Source organism: Mustela lutreola, chromosome 6, assembly GCF_030435805.1.
Source record: "Mustela lutreola isolate mMusLut2 chromosome 6, mMusLut2.pri, whole genome shotgun sequence".
NCBI classification, from domain to species: Eukaryota; Metazoa; Chordata; class Mammalia; order Carnivora; family Mustelidae; genus Mustela; species Mustela lutreola.
In genome coordinates, this window is record NC_081295.1 from 65267544 (window position 1) to 65284231 (window position 16688).

General features: G+C 40.8%; 1 protein-coding gene across 1 annotated transcript in view; it reads left to right on the top strand.

The window, feature by feature from the left end:
• MAP3K5 (mitogen-activated protein kinase kinase kinase 5) overlaps nt 1-16688 on the top strand; it is a 202316-nt gene that overhangs the window by 144044 nt on the left and 41584 nt on the right. Inside the window, exons 15-18 of the mRNA XM_059177456.1 lie at nt 2927-3060; nt 11046-11173; nt 12249-12385; nt 13339-13444. Coding sequence (XP_059033439.1) covers nt 2927-3060; nt 11046-11173; nt 12249-12385; nt 13339-13444 — 505 coding nt within the window. The remainder of the gene's footprint in view (nt 1-2926; nt 3061-11045; nt 11174-12248; nt 12386-13338; nt 13445-16688) is intronic.

Sequence of the window (16688 nt, forward strand, 5' to 3'; positions counted from 1 at the left end):
GAGCTCATCTCCTGTTGTGTGTAGTTTTACACTCGGTTTCTGCAGAGACTTGGGCTTGACCTGGTAGTTCCAGTCTGACATCAAAAATCGGTCTTTTTGGATTACTCCTGCACATCCCAGGAGGTCTCTGCCAAATACTCTCTAAACCCCTTTTATTTTGATCAGTTTTCCATATTTGACTGAGACGCTTGACAGCTTGGGGTTTAGGTCTGTAGATATTTCCTTTTACATCAAAGATTAAAATTTTCCTCCTATTTTCATTTTTTTTAAATTACATTTTAGTTAACATATAGAGCAATATTTGTTTCAGGAGTACAATTTAGTGGTTCATCATTTAAATACAACCCCCAGTGTCCATCACAAGTACCCTCTTTAATACCCATCACCCATATAGCCCATCCCCCACTCAACTCCTTCCATCAACCCTCCATTTGTTCTCCATCATTAAGAGTCTCTTATGGTTTGTTTCCCTCTCTTCCCCTCCCTTTCCCATAAGTTCATATATTTTCTTTCTTAAATTATACATCTGAGTGAGATCATATGTATTTGTCTTTCACTGGCTGGCTTATTTTACTTAGCATAGTATACTCTAGCTTCATCCGCATCATTGCAAATGGCAAGATTTCATTTATGATGGCTGAGTAATATTCCATTCGCACAAACATGTACCACACCTTCTTTACCCATTAAATAGTCGATGGACATTTGGGCTCTCTCCATAGTTTGGCTATTATTGATAATGCTGCTGTAAACATCAGGGTGCATGTACCCCTTTGAATCTTTTTTTGTGTATCCTTTGGGTAAATACCTGTAGTGCAATTGCTGGATCATAGGGAAGTTCTGTTTTTGACTTCTGAGGACCCTCCATACTGTTCTCCGGAGTGGCTACATGAGTTTACATTCCCACCAATAGTGCAAGAGTATTCCCCTTTCTTTGCACCCTTGCCACCTGTTGTTTCTTACGTTGTTAATTTTAGCTGTTCTAAGAAGTGTGAAATGGTGTCTCATTATGGTTTTGATTTGCATTTCCCTGATGATGAGTGATGTTGAGCATCTTTTCACGTGTCTGTTAGCCATCTGGATGTCTTTTTTGGAAAAGTGTCTATTCATGTCCTCTGCCCATTTTTTAACTGAATTATTTGTTTTGGGGGGTTGAGTTGTGTAAATTCTTTATATATTTTAGATACTAATCCTTTATCAGATATGTCATTTGCAAATATCTTCTCTTATTCTGTAGACTGCCATTTAGTTTTGTTGATTGTTTCCTTCACTATACAGAAGGTTTTTCTCTTTTTTATTATTATTATTTGACAGAGAGAGAGAGAGAGAGAGAGATCACAAGTAGGCAGAGAGGCAGGCAGAGAGAGAGAGGGAAGCAGGCTCCCTGCTAAGCAGAGAGCCCAATGTGGGGCTCAATCCCAGGACCCTGAGATCATGACCTGAGCCAAAGGCAGAGGCTTAACCCACTGAGCCACCCAGGCACCCACAGAAGCTTTTTATCATGAGGAAGTCCCAGTAGTTCATTTTTGCTTTTGTTTCCCTTGCCTCCTAGCAATGTGTCTAGAAAGAAATTACTCCGGCCTGTCAAAGAGGTTTCTCATATTCTTCTCTACAATTTTAATAGTTTCCTGTTTCACGTTTAGGTCTTTCATTTATTTTGAATTTATTTTTGTGTTTGGTGTTAGAAAGTGGTCCAGTTTCATTCTTCTGCATGTGGCTATCCATTTTTCTTATCACCATTTGTTGAAGAGACTTTTTCCCACTGGACATTCTTTTCTGCTCTGTTGCAGATCAATTGACCATATAGTTGTGGGTCCATTACTGGGTTCTCTATTCTGTTCCACTGACCTATGTGTCTGTTTTTGTGCCAATACCATACTGTCTTCATGACTACAGCTTTCTTATATAGCTTAAAACCTGGAATTGTAATGCCTCCGGTATTGTTCTAAGAGAGAAGTGTGTTGCAATACAGGCCTACCTCAAGAAGCAAGAAAATCTCAAATATATAACCTAACCTTATACTGAAAGGAGCTTGAAAAGGCACAACAGGGGCAACTGGGTGGCTCAGTGGGTTAAAGCCTCTGCCTTCGGCTCAGGTCATGATCCCAGGGTCCTGGGATCAAGCCCTGCATCGGTTTCTCTGCTCATCAGGGAGTCTGCTTCCTCTTTCTCTCTCTACCTACCTCTCTTACTACTTTTGATCTCTGTCTGTCAAATAAATAAATAAAATCTTTAAAAAAAAAAAAAGAAAGAAAAGGAAAGGCATAGCAAATAAAGCCTAAAGCCACCAGAAAAGGGGAAACAATAAAGATTAGAGAAGAAATAATAATATAGAAACAAAAAACAAATGAGTGGATTAATGAAACTGGTATCATTTTCAAAATGTATTTTGGTCTTGGGAATTGAGGGTGAAGGGAAAATAATCCTTATTTTATCATTGTCAAAGCAGATTTTCTTCTTACCCAAAGCCTTTTCTTTTCAGTGGCTTTATTCTCTTGGCAGAGTATGAAATACTTGGACAGTATCAAAAACTGAGAAATAAAAGAAAGATCAATTAGCTGTTACAGATCTTGATAGACATTATTGCTAAAATCATACTCATCGCCTGGATCTATGAAAAACAGGAGTTCGTGGATAAAAGAATACAAGTGGGCTTTGGAGGAAGCACTTTTCTGGATTTGAATACGTAGTCCCTACTGTGTTCATAGCGACTGTGAGAACGTTGAACACACGCTCTGCTCTGTGTTGAGACGGTCCAGTGTTTGGCTCTTGGAGCTGCAGCTCAGAGCTTCATCATGTTTTGCTTGCTAAAGCCATTTGATAAAATAAGGGAAAATGCTCTTGGAAAAGGTTGATGTTGAAAATGTGGAATGCAGCTCATGTTTTAACTTCTGTTCCCCCCATTTTTTTTCCTTTTTTTTTGAAGTATGACTACGAATATGACGAGAATGGTGACAGAGTCGTTTTAGGGAAAGGCACTTACGGGATCGTCTACGCTGGCCGAGACCTGAGCAACCAAGTCAGAATCGCTATAAAGGAAATTCCAGAGAGAGACAGCAGGTACAGTAACTGTGGCTAATAAATGCAGTTTTCAAAGTACTTTGGATTGTTTATAGAATTTTAGACAATGTTTTGGTGATATTTTAATTAATGAAACTCTGTCTGAAAACTCCAGTGTCTTAATCAGCCCCCTCTGAGGGTTAGCTGCTGCATCAGTCAGTGACTTAAGCACAGCCCTCTGGTATCACCTCTCGGAGGGGACAAGGACAAGACTTCTAAAGAGTAGAAAAGACAATGGCCTGGGCATGTTGGGCTCAGATGTGTCAAAGAATGGTTGATGTATTAGATGGATAGATGGGGAGTGAGCAGGATCAGAAATGGTTTGAACCACAGGTTCCAGTGTCCAATATTGCACCTAAGGAGCTTGGAAGTCATCCCTCCATCTTAACAACTGGGAAACTGACCAAACTAAAACCAAACTAAAAATTTTGGAATCCACTGGAGAAGGGAGGTCACAGGACCCCAAGCTTGGAGAAACAGTCATGGGAGGTGGGGGACACTTTTGTGAGTTTTGCCTCCAGAAGCCCTACCAGACCCTCACAGTGACATTGGAGAAGAATTCCCTTATGCTCCCAGCAGGGGAGAAGGGGGAGAGGAACCATTTTGAAATATGCCACAGCTCTGTTCTTCCTAACAAGGTCTGACCTCAAAGAGGCTATTTTTACCAGGCCCTAACCTATGAGAGTGTTATCAGAGCCTAACCAGCTGGGGAAAAGGAAATACCCAACTCTTGCCCACTGTAGCCGCCCTGTCCTAGCTGAGGGCAGCAGGGGACAGGGGAGAAGGGAGACTGCAAAGCATTTGTGAGGCTCCCAGCCCAGTGGCACAGGCTCCTGAAGAGGCTGAGACCTAAGCATAAGACTATAGAATGCTTCCCCATAAGACTATAGAATGGTTCCTTTTGCCTAATACATCATGCTTGAGTTTCAACAAAAATTACAGAGCATACCAAAAGACAAAAAACACAGTTTGTTTATTTATTTATTTATTTATTTTATAATGTGACAGAGAGGTAGAAGATCACAAGTAGGCAGAAAGGCAGAGAGAAGCGGGGAAGCAGGCTCCCTGCAGAGCAGGGAGCCCAATGTAGGGCTCGATCTCAGGACCCTGAGATCATGACCTGAGCCAAAGGCAGCGGCTTAACCCACTGAGCAACCCAGGTGCCCCCACAGTTTGAAAAGACAGAGCAAGCATCAGAACCAGACTCAGATATGGCAGGGATGTTGGAACAATCAGACCAGGAATTTAAAAACAACTTTAATATGCTGCAGGCTCTAATGGGTAAAGTAGATGGTGTACAGAAACAGAGGGAGTATAAGCTGAGATGGAAATCCTAAGTAACGATCAAAGAAATGCTAGAGATCAAAATCACTAACAAATGAAGAAGGCCTTTGCTGAGCTGGACACAGTTCCCTTTTTGAGCTCAAGGATATGTCCTCAGGAAGTTCCACAACTGGGGTGCCTCAGTGACTCACTTGGTTAAGCATCTCAGTTTTGGCTCAGGTCATGATCTCAGGGTTGTGAGATCAAGTCCCATGTCAGGCTTCACGCTCAGCAAGGAGTCTGCTTAAGATTCTCTCCCTCTTCCTCTCCTTCTGCTCCTCCCCCACTCTCTGTCAAATAAATAAATCTTTTAAAAAGGAAGGGAGAGAAGAAAGGAAGGAAGGAGGGAAGAAAGGAAGGAGGGGAGGAAAAGAAAGAGAGAAAGAGAAAGAAAGAAAAAAGAACTTCTAAAACTGAAAAATAAGAAGACTGTAAAGAACAGAACAGTATATCCAATGCCTAGGGCAATAGCAGAAGGAAAATAAAGAGAAAAGAACAGAACTATTTGAAGAAATGGTGTGAACCACACATAGTTTGGCTGTGTAGAAAATGGCAGGGTTTTTAGAACAAGAAGGTTGTTGAGGGCATGGAACCGCTCTGCTCACAGAATTTTCTGTTGCTCCCTGCTCTGGTCCTCTGTTCTGTGGTTTGTATCTCTAACCAGTAATTCTCTGTTGTCCAGTCTCATGATTCCTGCTGCCCCGTGGCTTCCCTTGTATCTTCTCTCCATAAGATAGAGCTCCTCCAATCAACTACATGCATTCTTTATGGGTTGTGTATTCAAACTCTGAAAAAGAGGGGAGTGGATTGAGTCCATTGTTACTATTGGCCTCTTTGAGCCAGACTTTAATGCTAGGCTACATCCTGGCTTTGAGGATCTTCCAGAACTGGGGCATCTGGGTGACTCAGTTGGTTAAGCATCTGGTTCTCAATTTCAGCCCAGGTCATGATCTCAGGGTCATAAGATCAAGTCCACTCAAGTCCACTTGTCTCTGGCAATGGTGACTGGGTTACATGACCAACTTTCTTCAGAAGCTCTCTGGGTCATCTGTCTACCCAGCCTCACCACTTGTAAGTTTCCAGGGTAACATGGCCAAAACAGAACTGTACATTTTTACCCCCAGATGTACTCACCTGAAGTATTCCCTGCCTCAGTGAAGGTTATCCTGTCTATCAGCTGCTCAGGCCAAAACCTAGGATTCCTTTAGATCCCTCTCCTTCTCTCGATGTCTCCTCCATCAGTAAGTTGTACTGAGGTCTCGGCTTCTGTAACATCCTCGGTCTCCCCACTCCTACCCGCCACTACAGCTACAAGTCCAGTCTTCAGGTCTCTCACACGGGATCCTTACTGCAGCCTTCTCGTAAGGAATCTCTGCCTTCACTCTTCCTTTCCCCTACTCAGGCCTTCCTCGGAGAAGCCACAGACATCTCTCTGAAGTGAAAAATCACATCATGTCACTGCTGCTTGAAACCCTTCAGTGGATCCTTATTGTAACCAGCATGAAACCCCCAACCCTTAGCATAGACCTTGGCTTCCCCTGGTGGCCCCCACTTCCTCTCTGGCAGCCACGCCGACCCCAGGAACACAGAGGCTCATTCCAAAGGACTCAGCAGCAATGCCTCATTTCCTTCAGTTCTCAATTCAGACTTTAAACCAGCAGACAGGCCTTCCTTACCTCCCCCAAGCTGAAAAACACATCCTCCCAAAGCGGCCAGTGTCCCAGGTCCCAGCTCTTTTTGCCTTTCCATCCTTAGTGTGTGACTTTCCTCCATGGCCGCTTTGCCTCCAGCCTCTATATTAGCATTCGAGGTAGGAAAAAGAAAAAAAGACAACTTTCCCAGAAATGTCCAGCATACTTTCACCTCTGTTCCATTCACTGAAAGTGATCACCCTGACCCCCAATAGCATTTTTAGCTGACCCTACAAAAAAAATCCTACAAATGGAAAGACAAATGTGAGGTAGGCAAACAGCTGTTGCTGTGTGCCCCACGTATGGTTTTCATTTTATTTTCTTTGATACTGTTGCAGAGTTTCCTCTTGGTTAATCCATGAGACATATTTATGAATCCCCTCTTATGAGATGATGATAGAAATTGTTAATGAAATACCTAGGGTAATATATACAAACTTGTCATCTTAAAAATGTTAAATATTCCTATAGGTTCTTTTATTATTATTGTTAATATATAATGTATTATTTGCCCTAGGGGTACAGGTCTGTGAATCATCAGTCTTACACAATTCACAGCACTCACCATAGCACACACCCTCCCCAGTGCCATTAACCCAGCCACCCTATCCCTAACCCCTCTCACCCCCCCCAGCAACCCTGAGTTTGTTTCCTGAGATTAAGAGTCTCTTATGGTTTGTCCTCCTCCCGATCCCATCTTGTTTCATTTTTCCCTCCCTATCCACCACGACCCCTGTGCCCTGCCTCTCAAATTCCTCATATCAGAGAGATCATATGATAATTGTCTTTCTCTGATTGACTTACTTCGCTCAGCATAATACCCTCTAGTTCCATCCACATCTTTCAGTAACATATATGCAGATTTTGAAACAATATAAAATTTAACAGGTTTATCACTATCCAATGACGGCAGCAAACCGACCAACCTTTAGCAGCAGCCCTTCCCCTCCCACCAGCAAATGAATTTAAGTAGGTAGTTGGAAGCAAACCACTTTTAGAATCCCCTTTGTAACTTGTTTATTCAGCTGCCATTGAGCATTCACAAAGCACACCAACACCAACAAAGGTCCTGTTTGGTAGCGATGCATTTGGCAGAACATTGGTTGTTTGAAAACCCTCGAATGACGAGTGCTTCTCTTGAACAGCTAGAGCCTGGCATCTCCTTATTACCTGTAGAAGCAAAAGTGACGTCTCTCGTATTATCGTGAGAGACAACACACAAAGCTGTTTCCATCTATATGCCCTGGAGAAGTTTTCACGTTGCATGCAGAAAAAAAAAAAAAATAGCAGTTAGAAAGGATGATTGCTAAGGTAATAGGATGCATGTGAATAATGCATGATCCAGCATCTACCACGTGTGGCCATCTGGAATGAACGATCATAGCAACAAAGACAGTTGCTTTGTTTCCTTCACACTTTAAAAGCACTTTGTTAGAGAATCGGAGGAGTTGTAGGAGAGAAGGGGCGGTGGGTTCCTAATCTGTCCCAACTAGTGGTTAAGCTCAGGTTGGCTTCCTCTTCCAACATTCTACACACAACTGAACTATTTACTTAGATCAGTTATTCTCTACCCTGCTGCATATTAGAGCCAACTGGGGCACTTTAAGAATTACTGATGCTAAGGCCTTATCCCCCGAAATTCTGGAGTGAGTTTTTCAGGCATTGGTTATTTTTACAAAACCCTTTCAGGAGGTGAGATGTCCAGCCAAGGCTGGGAACCACTGGTATGGATCGACGTAGTGGGGATTTGACTCAGAACGTGCTCTGGAAATACATATGGGTTAATAGTTTTTCAAAGCTAAATATATATAAGTAACTCTGATTATCTGTACCATTTCTTCTTTCCACTGTCACGACTAGTAGAAAAGAAATAAGATTTCTTGTAACTCCCATAGATACACATTGCTGATTGACATGAACAAATTAGCATTTCATGCTTATTCGGAGCTTGACACTTACCCTTTCACTTAGTGAGACTTTCTGAGTGTTACTAATCAATTTCATATTGGAGAAGAGTTCTTATTCTTAGCTAGGTTGAATCCAGACTATTATTGTAACTTTTAAGCTATCCTTTGGTTATATAATGGGGGAGGAGGGCAGGAGAGTGACATAATTCCTTTTCCAGGATCTTATATTTAAACATTCATAATTGATTTTCAGTAGAGGCTCAGGAGGTGACAACGCTTTGGCTTATCATAAGCTGAATTAATCACTTGCTTTGGATTTTTAATCATTTTTAATGCCCTAAATCTATAGAACAGACCCAGTATTGCTACTAATTTATCTCATGCATATCGAGAGCAATCTTCTGCTGAGTGTTTTCTTTTTTTTTTTTTTTTAAGATTTTTATTTATTTATTTGACAGACAGAGATCACAAGTAGGCAGAGAGAGAGAGAGAGGGAAGCAGGCTCCCCGCTGAGCAGAGAGCCCAATGAGGGACTCGATCCCAGGACCCTGAGATCATGACCCGAGCCGAAGGCAGCGGCTTAACCCACTGAGCCACCCAGGCACCCCTGCTGAGTGTTTTCTTATTAACTAGTGTTTTAAACTGTTTTAAACACCATGGAAGAAGGAACTTGCAAATGTCCTGAGAATCACAATCTAAGTAACTTATTGGTAACACTACATATCTGTGTTTCTCAAGTTGTCTCAGTTACCGAATGGAGTTGTCTCTAACTGATATCCTGTTGAGGGGTTCAGGTTAATACCTACTTTATCGTTCCTAGAGCAGTTCTACAGAAAAATAAAATGAGCGAAAGATTTAAAATACAAGTTAATTTTTCTGTGGTTGTTGGAAGCATTCTGAGTAATATTTTACAGATTATAAAAGTTTGCTTAAAGGAATTTGGGTTTTTGTAACTTCCTAATTGCTTTAGCTTTATAGCTTATTGGGAAAAACTCCATGACAATAGAATTGTTCCATACTAGCCAATTCTAGTATATGTTATTAAAAAAAAAAAATAAGCCATTCTGTTTATATGGATTTACCATCATAAGATCTAAGCATTTCTTGTATGTAGCAGCAAAGGAAATAATGAGGCATCAGGTTTGTAGTTTATGGGCTGGTGGTTAGTGCCTTTCATACCTGTAACCTTCATTGTACAACAGAAAAAAAATTAGAGAATAGCTTTGGGTCTCTAACATGCTACCATATAATAATCATGTTAGTATAAGTATATAATATTAATCTTCAAGATTGAGAAGAGTCTAGAAGCTTTAGAGTACTTCAGATAATCATCAAAAGGGTTGTTCTGTCTGTTCCAGAAATATAAAACACTTTCACTGTATAATCTGATAAAGCAACGTATATCAAGTAAGTGATTTTTAAAGCAACCAGATGGTTTAATGCTGGTCTTTCAGTATGGAGGCCTGCATAGGATGGGGTAAAAAAAAAAAAAATCATGATATATTAGAACTGATGGACCCAGTAAGATGAGGATTTGCCAGGAGCTCAAAGAGGCTTGGGATGTAAATGGTTTTATGTTTCCTACAGAAGAGTTGCTGGGCCTTTCGGTAAGTTCTGGAATGAAAATGAAAGTGATTTATAATTTTTATCTCCCAGGGCAAGAGTCTCCTGGAGTAGTAGAGTTATGTTATGAGGCCAGTGAAATAAAAAGTCATGTTAATGTAGACAGTGAGCTATGTGGGTGCATTCACTTTTCCTGAACTAATATCTTAACTCTGTCACTTACTAGCTTTAAGATCTTGGACAGGTTAGTTATCATCCTGGTCAATCAATTCCTCATCTATAAAATGGGCACCTTAAAAGTACCTTCTCCTGGGGTTGTCATGCGAAATGAGTTAGTGTATACAAGAGGCTCAGATCAATGCCTGACACATTTCTCTTCAGGCCCTACCTACCACTGCTTCAACTTCACAGAATTTACATTAGAGAAATAAATACTTTAGATAGTCATATTTTATTTTATGTATGGACATATAGCTGACGTTTCAATTTGTATTGTTAGGCTCCAGAGTCGACCACCCCTCAATTAGAGAACACTCTCAATAATGCAAGTCACACAGCGAGATTTATTTCCAGCTAGCTGGGGTCCAAGTATCTGCCCGGCACAGCGGGTTTCAACAAGGATCCTGAGCACTCAAAGCCAAGGGTTTATATTAGCATTTTCAAGGCACTTTTTCATGGCTACATACATATCTTGCACCCCACTTTGACAGTTTAACTTTGTTTAACCTTTTGCCACCCCGGCATCACCCTGGCGCCATCTTGGCGGTTAAGTGAGATTTAGGGTTAGAAGAAATTTAACTTTATTTACATTTCCTTCTGCCTCAGCCTCCCCCAGTTTTATGGTGGGGAGGGCGACCTTAGGCCTTGAGGAACTGAGCCTTTGTCTCTGGAAATTGGGCCATTGAAGAGATAGCCTTTTTGTTGTAAATCACCAGGACATTTGCAAACCAACGGAGACTCCTGTATTGCAGGATTGTGATCTCTGCAAGTTAACTATTTGTTTTCTTTAACATCTGGTCCCTGTGGTGCCATCACCTAACGGCCCTGGTGGTATGTGATTAAGTTGTTTCTTAGGTTTTAGCTACTTTCTCTTATCTCAAGTTACCTGTGCTTGTCTTGTCCGCTGGTTAGGGACGCTCAGTAAAATGGCTTCTGGGCCTTCAGGATGGCCATTCTTATGCTAACCCACTCTCACAGTGAAAGGTGCCGGCTTTTGCTTTGCCAAGATGACTGTGCTTATGTCAGGGCTAGACTCGAGGTGGGTACAGCCTTGTTTTTCTTGGCCTCCACACCTGGAGCTGGTTTCTGGGACTTGTTTTTAAGTCCCCTGGGGGAAGGGGAGCAGGGACAATTTAAGAGTTAAACAACAAACTCATGGTTAACCTCATTGGAAGCCTTTGACTAAAATAAAAATATAAAATAGGTCCTTACAGTATTGCTTTCATCTATACACTAAAATCTGGCTACACGATTAGCTCATCAACACTGGCATGTCTTTTAGATACTCCCAGCCCCTGCATGAAGAAATAGCATTGCATAAGCATCTGAAGCACAAAAATATTGTCCAGTATCTGGGCTCTTTCAGTGAGAATGGCTTTATCAAAATCTTCATGGAGCAGGTCCCAGGAGGTAAGAGAGGTTTTTCTTTCTTTAAAAAGTATAAATTTTTATGGGCTTAAAGAGAAGCACGATTGAATGGGATTTACCAGTTTACAGGTCTTAATTTTTCTAAGTTAAAAGATAAATCAGATTATGTTCATTGCATCATTATTTACAATAGCCAAGATATGGAAACAAGCTAAGTGTCCATCATTGGATGAATGGATAAAGATGATGTGTTTCATATACACAGTGAAATATTATTCATCCATATAAAAGAGTGACATCTTGCCATTTCGACAACACAGATAACTATGAGGGCATTATGCTAAGTGAAATAAATTTTACAGGGAAAGTCAAATACTCTGTGATCTCACTTACATGTAGAATATTAAAAAAAAAAAAAATACCAAGCAGACAAACCAAAAAAAAAACCAAGCTCCTAAATAACAGAGAAACAAATAGGTGGTTGCCAGAGCAGGGGGGTGGAGGGTAGGGGTGGGCAAAATGGGGGAAAAGAGTCAAAAAGTACAAACTTCCAGTTATAAAATAAGTCCCAGGGATGTGATGTTTAGCCTCGTGACTAGAGTTACCACTACTGTATTGTGTATTTGAAAGTTGCTATAGAGTGTAGAACTTAAACTTTCTCATCACAAGAAAATGTTTTTGTAACTGTGCGTGGTGACAGGTGTTAACTAGACTTATTGTGGTGATCACAACCCGGTGTATGTAAATATCCCATCATTGTGTAGTACACCTGAAACTACATAATGTTCGCCAATTATACCTCAATAAAAGTTTTTTTTCAAATTAGACCTGTGACATCAGCTTGCTGTTTATTAGGAGACAATAAAAGTATGCTGAACCATTTTAGTACCAATCATCGTGACTTGGATTAAAGTTAGAGACGGAGTGGCCTTTTATTTTGACTGTAATAATGAGCATCTTCAGGGTATATGAGAGCCCAAGCATCTAATACTCACTCTACTTCCTGGGCCCCCAGGAATAATCAATCAATGTTAGTTTAAGTTACTGTTCCACTTTTAATATACTTTGAAGAACTGATTTGATAAGATTCTATCCACTGTTTCTCCCTACTTTACAGGAAGTCTTTCGGCTCTCCTTCGTTCCAAATGGGGCCCATTGAAGGACAATGAGCAAACAATCGGCTTTTATACAAAGCAGATACTTGAAGGATTAAAATACCTCCATGACAATCAGATAGTCCACCGGGATATAAAGGTAGGATGCACTAGGATTCACGCTTACAAGCTCCTTGGTAGGTCACTGTTTGCTTTGCAAAAGTCATAGCGTGTTACGAGTATTAATTGAGAATCGTGAATAAATCAACCTTAGAAAGAGCAGAAATGTAAGGCACTACCTCCTCTGCTCCAAGTCAGTTATTGATAAACCTTTTCTCTTCTCCTCAAGGAATAAATCTCTCAGCCGTGTTCAGCCAGAAAAGATTGACCTTCCACTGCATGCCTGACACTGTTTCAGGTGCTCTGGGGAGGGAGTAACACAGCAGGACAAAACTGGGCAGCTTAGGGTCCCGATGCCTGAGGCGCTTACAAGCTGCTTAGTCTTTGTATCCTTGCCCGGACTGGCTACTCAGTAGATATTGACTACATCAATGGATGAATGATTAGGAGGGGAAAGGAAAAAAAAAAAAAAAAAAGATTCCCTATTCTCACAAGTATGATATAGTTGTTAGAACTAAAATTAAGTAATTATTTGCTTCTCTTTTAAAAGAGAAAATTCAGAGCTAATAAATTTCGACATAGGGGGACTGTGGAAGGGAAGTTACTGTTACTATCCCCAAAATCAACCCAGATCTCATTTCTTTGCCATATCCCTAAATATTCCAGGAAAAGAAGCAAAACAACAGAAAAAATAAAATGACTAGGGAATCATGAATATCTTGGCTGAACACAGGTAGCCCCAACAGTTTGCAAACTATAGCAGGCCCAAAACGAGGCACCTGTTTGACCCTGTGGCCTGAGTAGAAGGTTGTGAATTGATAATATGTAAACAAAAATGGTGTCAGGAATTCACTCTGAAGGTTAACTATTAATGAAGAGCACAGACTGAATCCTTATTTGCTCTGAGGACACCTTTTCTTGTTGGACTTACAAGCCAACAACAAACAGTAATGGAAGAAAGAACATTTTTGACTCAAGTCTTTTGTTCTCCAGGGCGACAATGTGTTGATTAATACTTATAGTGGTGTTCTCAAGATCTCGGACTTCGGGACATCAAAGAGGCTAGCTGGCATAAATCCATGTACCGAAACTTTTACTGGTATGTTTTTGCAGTGATGATACAGATCTTATGTAATTAAAGAAATAATTGCTACATTAGAGCCTAATGTGAGAGATAAAGTCAGTCTGGGTTCTCACAGACATTCCCGTGTGTATATTTTGGTGCTCACTGAAAAATGTTACGCAGAATTTGATCTGGCTCTTTTCTCATCTTGTATTTCTAGGATTTGCTCAGTCTCCTGTTTAATGCCACGGAAATGTTTGTTTTGTTTTGTTTTGTTTTTAAGTCCATTTGTTATTTGTTTTCCCCTTTATGTCATTACTTCTCTTCTGGTTGGCTAAAGCCACTATAACCCTAACAAGATTTTTTTTTAAACTTTTTTTTAGCCCAACCTCTCTGTGATTCTTACTCATATCTTAATCACTTCCCATTTGAACTATAAGTTCCTAATCTGTTTACTCCCTGTGGCCTATTTCCTACTCACAATATAAATAACCCTTAGCATTTCAATTCAGAAACAGGAAATGACTCACCAACTCGGAATTGGGGTGGGGAGAGAGCTTGCCTGAGAAATTAGGCAATCCAGCCACTAAGCTACCTCTTAACAAAGTCCTGGGAGAATGGAGAGAAAGTGATTGCCAAAAAGGTACCAAGAGGAAACCAAGGCTCAGAGAGATGAATGCCAGCCACTCCCCCACCCCTCCCCGCCTCACCACCAGGTACAGGAGGCCATCTGGAACTTAGACTCTGGTCTCCACTTGAAGTTCTTACTGTCCCACTCTGCTGAGTCTCATGAAGCGCTAAGCCCTTGTTATAATCATCAGAGAAAGACTAATTTAACCAAAAACTGTAATGAATAATCTGTGATCTAAGATAAAGCAAAATGGCCAGGTCCCCCCATTTCTGAATTCTGTGTGGTAGGTGATGGTACCTCAATTTTGCAGGTGAGGAGACTGAGGGAGCAAAGAGAGATCACAGATAGAAGACGCAACAGCTTGTAAATGGTAGAACTTGGGTTTTTCATCTACCCTTTGCTCTTTCCTTTGACCTTCTGGCTCTAGTCCATCTTCCTCTGCACTGTGCTGATGTATCTGTTCTGGTAGCCTGGGAAGGGAAAAGGAGAGAGAGAATTTCTGTATATTTTCTCCTCAGAACATTCCGTCAATAGCACCTTTGACCCAGTTCCTACCCTCACAGCAATGGGTATTTAGGGCACAGCATTAAGCATATTTAAGTTGTATTTTTTTTAACAAAATTAATTCTAGCCTACTAGTAACTTGAAATGTCTTTCCATTTCTTTCTCATACCCTCTCAACTTGGCAAGAGACATTTTAGATGCCGCCAAGACTCAGTAACTTCTGATGGGAGAATCCCTACTTTCAGACTTTTTATTTGAGTAAGATGTTAATGTAATGTCTTCTGCTAATCTTGAAGACATGTTTTTTAATCCCCAAAGGAGTTGTAGTGAAGCAGTCCTTCCAGAATCCTTTGCACTTCTCACACTGGCCTCACATGAGTGACACAGGTCACTAACATGCCTGGTCTGTCTCCAGGGCTGATCGAGAGGACTTGGAGAGGCATACCTTGATCTGCTCACGGCCATAGCCCTCACAAGTGCTCAGTCAATTTCTGATGAACTGACTGCAAAGACATTGACCTATTTGGTGATTTGGTGAGAGGGAAGGCAGCATCAACCGCCATTTATAGAGTGCTTACTATCTATCTGACTGTGTTAAGTGCTTTACGTATTTCACTGAAATTCATACATCAGCTCTAATTATTTGGAATCAGTATCCCAATTTATGATGCAAAATTAAGGTTCAAAGAGGTTGAATAACTTGCCTGAAGCCACAGTGCTAGTAATAGAGCTATGATTCAAACTAGATTTAACATGCCAAGTGGAATTATCTTCTCCCCAAACCCATTCCACCCACACACTTCTCCATCTCAGTTGATGGCCACCCAAAACTTAGAGGGATCCTCTTTTCTCACACCCCAGCCCAATCCGCAAGGAAGCCTACAGGCTCTACCTTCCAGAAGGTGTCCAAAATTGGACCACTCCTCTCTGCCTCCACTGTTGCCACCCTCAGCTCTCAACTGCATTACCTCCAAAGCCTGTTCTCCCTCCTTTGGCTTTTGCCTCCTACTGTCTGCTCTTAACACTGCAACCAGAGTGATCCTTTGAAACATAAATCAAGCCCTGTTACTAAGAGACTTCAGTTGCTTTCTGTTTCTTTCAGAGCAAACAAATGCGGAAGTCCTAATATGGTGGACGAGGCTCTGACCTGATTCGGAGTCCATTACCTTTTAGACTTCATTTTCTACTCTTCCCCTTGCTCCCTCTGTGCCAGAAACCCTGGCCTTCCTGCATTTCCTTCATATACCATGTGGCAGGGCCTTTGCTCCTGCTCTTTGTTCTGCTAGTAACACTTTTCTCCCAGCTATGTATGGCTAAGTCCCTTTCCTTCAAATTTTATCCCAGATACCATCTCAGCGACCTACCATGATTACCCTATTGATGTGGCAGCCCTCCCTGTGCACTCTTGATCCCCCCAAAACATTTTTTTGGTCATTGATATATCACTTTCTAACATACTATATAATTTGCTGATTTATTATGCTATACTTTAATGTCTGTCTCCCACTGCAAAAAATACAAGCTCCATGAGCCAAGGATTTCTGCTAACCCCACTGCTATATGCTAAGTGCCTGGCCCACACTTTAGGCCCTTGACCTAAATCTGCTGAAGGAATGAGTGGATTAAGTGGGATGTCAAAGTTCACACTTTGAACCACTAAGTCGTAGTAGTTTCATGAGTGATTGCAATGTCAAAGAAATACTAAAAGAGATTATTATAAAGTAATTTTTTAAATCTTTGGAATGAAGCTATATAAGGTATGGATTTTAGAGTCCGTACTCTTAACTAGAGTCAATGCATTCCTTAGGCTAATGTACAGATTGGCTTGTGTCTTCACTGTCTTGCTCTGTAAATCTCCTTATATAAAATATTATGTGTCATATGATTATGGAATATAGAGAGAAGATATGAATACATAATTAAACCTGGTTTTTTTTTTTTGGCACTTGCTCTATGGGGGATAATTAAGCATGACTAGCAGATAGAACTTCTCGAAATATCTGATAAATAAAAACATTGCATACTGTGTTAAGATATTACTTGAATTGTCCAATTTTTAAAGTCCACTGTATTTAGTACAACTTAAATTCTCTCATCACTTCTATTTTAGACTCAGATACAGGAAAAACCAACTGGTAGACTTAA